The sequence below is a fragment of the Notothenia coriiceps genome, unplaced genomic scaffold (genome assembly GCF_000735185.1).
Source record: "Notothenia coriiceps isolate Sejong01 unplaced genomic scaffold, NC01 NC01_scaffold00032450, whole genome shotgun sequence".
Classification (NCBI taxonomy): Eukaryota; Metazoa; Chordata; class Actinopteri; order Perciformes; family Nototheniidae; genus Notothenia; species Notothenia coriiceps.
In genome coordinates, this window is record NW_011365151.1 from 1,237 (window position 1) to 3,965 (window position 2,729).

Genomic DNA, 2,729 nt, shown 5'->3' on the forward strand with positions numbered 1-2,729 from the left:
ACCTTTAGCTTAGCGGTGGTGACGTGAAGTCATGTGACCGTGCTGTAGTTCCTTTATAGCCCAACATTAGCCACCTTTAGCTTAGCGGTGGTGGTGAAGTGAAGTCATGTGACCGTGCTGTAGTTCCTTTATAGCCCAACATTAGCCACCTTTAGCTTAGCGGTGGTGACGTGAAGTCATGTGACTGTGCTGTAGTTCCTTAACCCATCATTAGCGTTTTACTTCAGAAAGTGATAATATTTTCTGCAATAGATGCTAACTTCAGGGTTTGCCTACAAATATAAGTCATCACTGCATCACTCTATTTTGCACTATTAGCAAATGATTCAGCATTTTAGCACTTTATGTTCTCCCTTATAAAAATCGTTGTTATTTTTGTATGTGTTGTTGGTTGTTAGCCTGAATTGAAGTCTAGCTCAAGCTGAAGACATTTTAACGTTTTCACATTTTAATTGCAGTCCTTTCTGTAGACAATGATTTCTGTAACTGATTTGTCTCCTGTCTGTTTTGCCATGCACAAACACTTTGGCTGCCATCTCTTACAAGTGAGTATGTTGGTGTGTGCATGAGCCTCGCAGTGATTTCTGCAGAAACAGATGCTGGATTCTCCTTTTCTCCTCATTAACTCTCTGTCTCTCCCCATTCACAAACAGTGGCTACAATGATCTTCAATGCTTTAGTTCCAATACCAGATAACAGCTCTAGTGTCTCTGTCATTGGGGTAAGTGCTTGTTTCATTATGTTTTCAAATTTTAAATGTGTGAATAATGTTGTGTTTGTGTTGTTGTTTTAATATTTTAATTCAACTTTTTTTATTTTATTTTATTTCCTTTTTTATTTTAAAATTACATTTTATGGAACATCCCATAATGAATTACAAGTGGTCTATTTATGCCCAAATACTCAGATCTTGTGCTCAAGTAATTCACAATGTCCTTCACAAGAAAGAAAAAAAGTTACAATTAAGACCGCAAAAACATGAATACAATAACAAGAAGTAAAAGTAGAAGTACTCAGATCTTGTACTTGAGTAAAAGTAGAAGTACTCAGGTCTTGTACTTGAGTAAAAGTAGAAGTACTCAGATCTTGTACTTGAGTAAAAGTAGAAGTACTCAGATCTTGTACTTGAGTAAAAGTAGAAGTACCAGAGTGTAGGAATACTCTGTTACAGTAAAAGTCCTGCATTCAAAATGTTCCTCAAGTAAAAGTAGAAAAGTATTACCATCAAAATATAGTTAAAGTAGCGACAGTAAAAGTAGTCATTGTGCAGATTGGTCCATTTCAGAATAATATATATGATATGTTTTATAATGATTGATCATCAAGTGTTCTCAAAGCTGGTGAAGGTGCAGCTAGTTTGAATGACTTTGTTTACTGCAGGGTAGCTGTATATAAAAATAAGAATGTAATTTTCAAATCTCCATTCATAGCTTCTTCCTGATTGGGAAAGTTGTTTTTTTTAAACATAATTTTAGTTCATTATCTACTGCTCTTATCCTCTCTTCTTTGTGTCTCACTTCAGCCCATCATTCTGTCTCACTCAGGGTTTAAACATCACATTCATGGCTCCAATTTTCACTCGACCGTATGTTTAATTTTCCTCCACGTCAATACTCTTCGCTGTTCTTCATCCTGCCGCCCCCCTCCCCCTCCCCCCCAGTTGAATGTGACAGGTCTGGACTGGAGCCAGCTGAGTAAGAAGGAGTGTCTGAAGTACGGAGGGGCTCTGGTGGGAAAGACCTGCAAGTACGTCCCCGATCTGGCCCTCATGTCCTTCATCCTCTTCTTCGGCACCTACTCCATGACCGTCAGCCTCAAGAAGTTCAAGTTCAGCCGCTACTTCCCCACCAAGGTGAGGAGAATATCTGCCTGAGCGTCTTCTCTTATAGACAAAACAAAAGGATGTGCAGCGAGGCGGTCATTAATGAAAACAGAACAGGATCCCGACCTAGATAAAATTACCCGGCTACGTATTTAATAAACCCAAGACTTGACTCACAATATTGATTTAGAAATTATCGTAATTGCTTCCGCAAAGATAAAAATACTCTGTTTTCTGTAACCGTCCAAGTCTGTTTACAGTTTATTTACCACTCTTTAAACCGCAGAGCCCATATTGTGTTCCCTTTAGTGTTTACTTCCTGTCTTTCTTCTTCTGCTGTTCCCTTTAGTGTTTACTTCCTGTCTGTCTTCTTCAGCTGTTCCCTTTAGTGTTTACTTCCTGTCTGTCTTCTTCTGCTGTTCCCTTTAGTGTTTACTTCCTGTCTGTCTTCTTCAGCTGTTCCCTTTAGTGTTTGCTTCCTGTCTGTCTCCTTCAGCTGTTCCCTTTAGTGTTTACTTACTGTCTGCCCTCTTCTGCTGTTCCCTTTAGTCTTTACTTCCTAGCCTCATCCCAATACCCCTCCTCGACTCCTTCTTTCCCTCACTCGCTTCCCTTCCTTGGATCTTAGCTCCGCCTCCGTAAGATGCGAGCGAGAGACACAAGAGCCTCATCCAAATACCCCTCCTCGACTCCTTCTTTCCCTCACTCGCTTCCCTTCCTTGCATCTTAGCTCCGCCTCCGTAAGATGCGAGCGAGAGACACGAGGAGGTGACGCGAGGACAGAGGAGTCCTCAGGTATTAATTGGGATTTCCTCGTTCACTCAAACGTCACTTTTAAACGACGTCTGTTAATGATGACATGTGCACAGCTGTATCCCCTCTCATCGGGCTTAACTGAATAACGCTT

The 2,729-nt window shown here is 40.5% G+C and overlaps 1 protein-coding gene across 1 annotated transcript; it reads left to right on the forward strand.

The window, feature by feature from the left end:
• Positions 1-658: 658 nt before the first annotated feature.
• On the forward strand, positions 659-1,877 carry LOC104960848 (electrogenic sodium bicarbonate cotransporter 4-like). Its single transcript, XM_010789022.1, has 2 exons — positions 659-721; positions 1,661-1,877. The coding sequence occupies exons 1-2, from the start codon at positions 662-664 to the stop codon at positions 1,871-1,873; spliced, it is 273 nt and encodes a 90-aa protein (XP_010787324.1). The 5' UTR covers positions 659-661; the 3' UTR covers positions 1,874-1,877.
• The last annotated feature ends 852 nt before the right edge of the window (positions 1,878-2,729 follow it).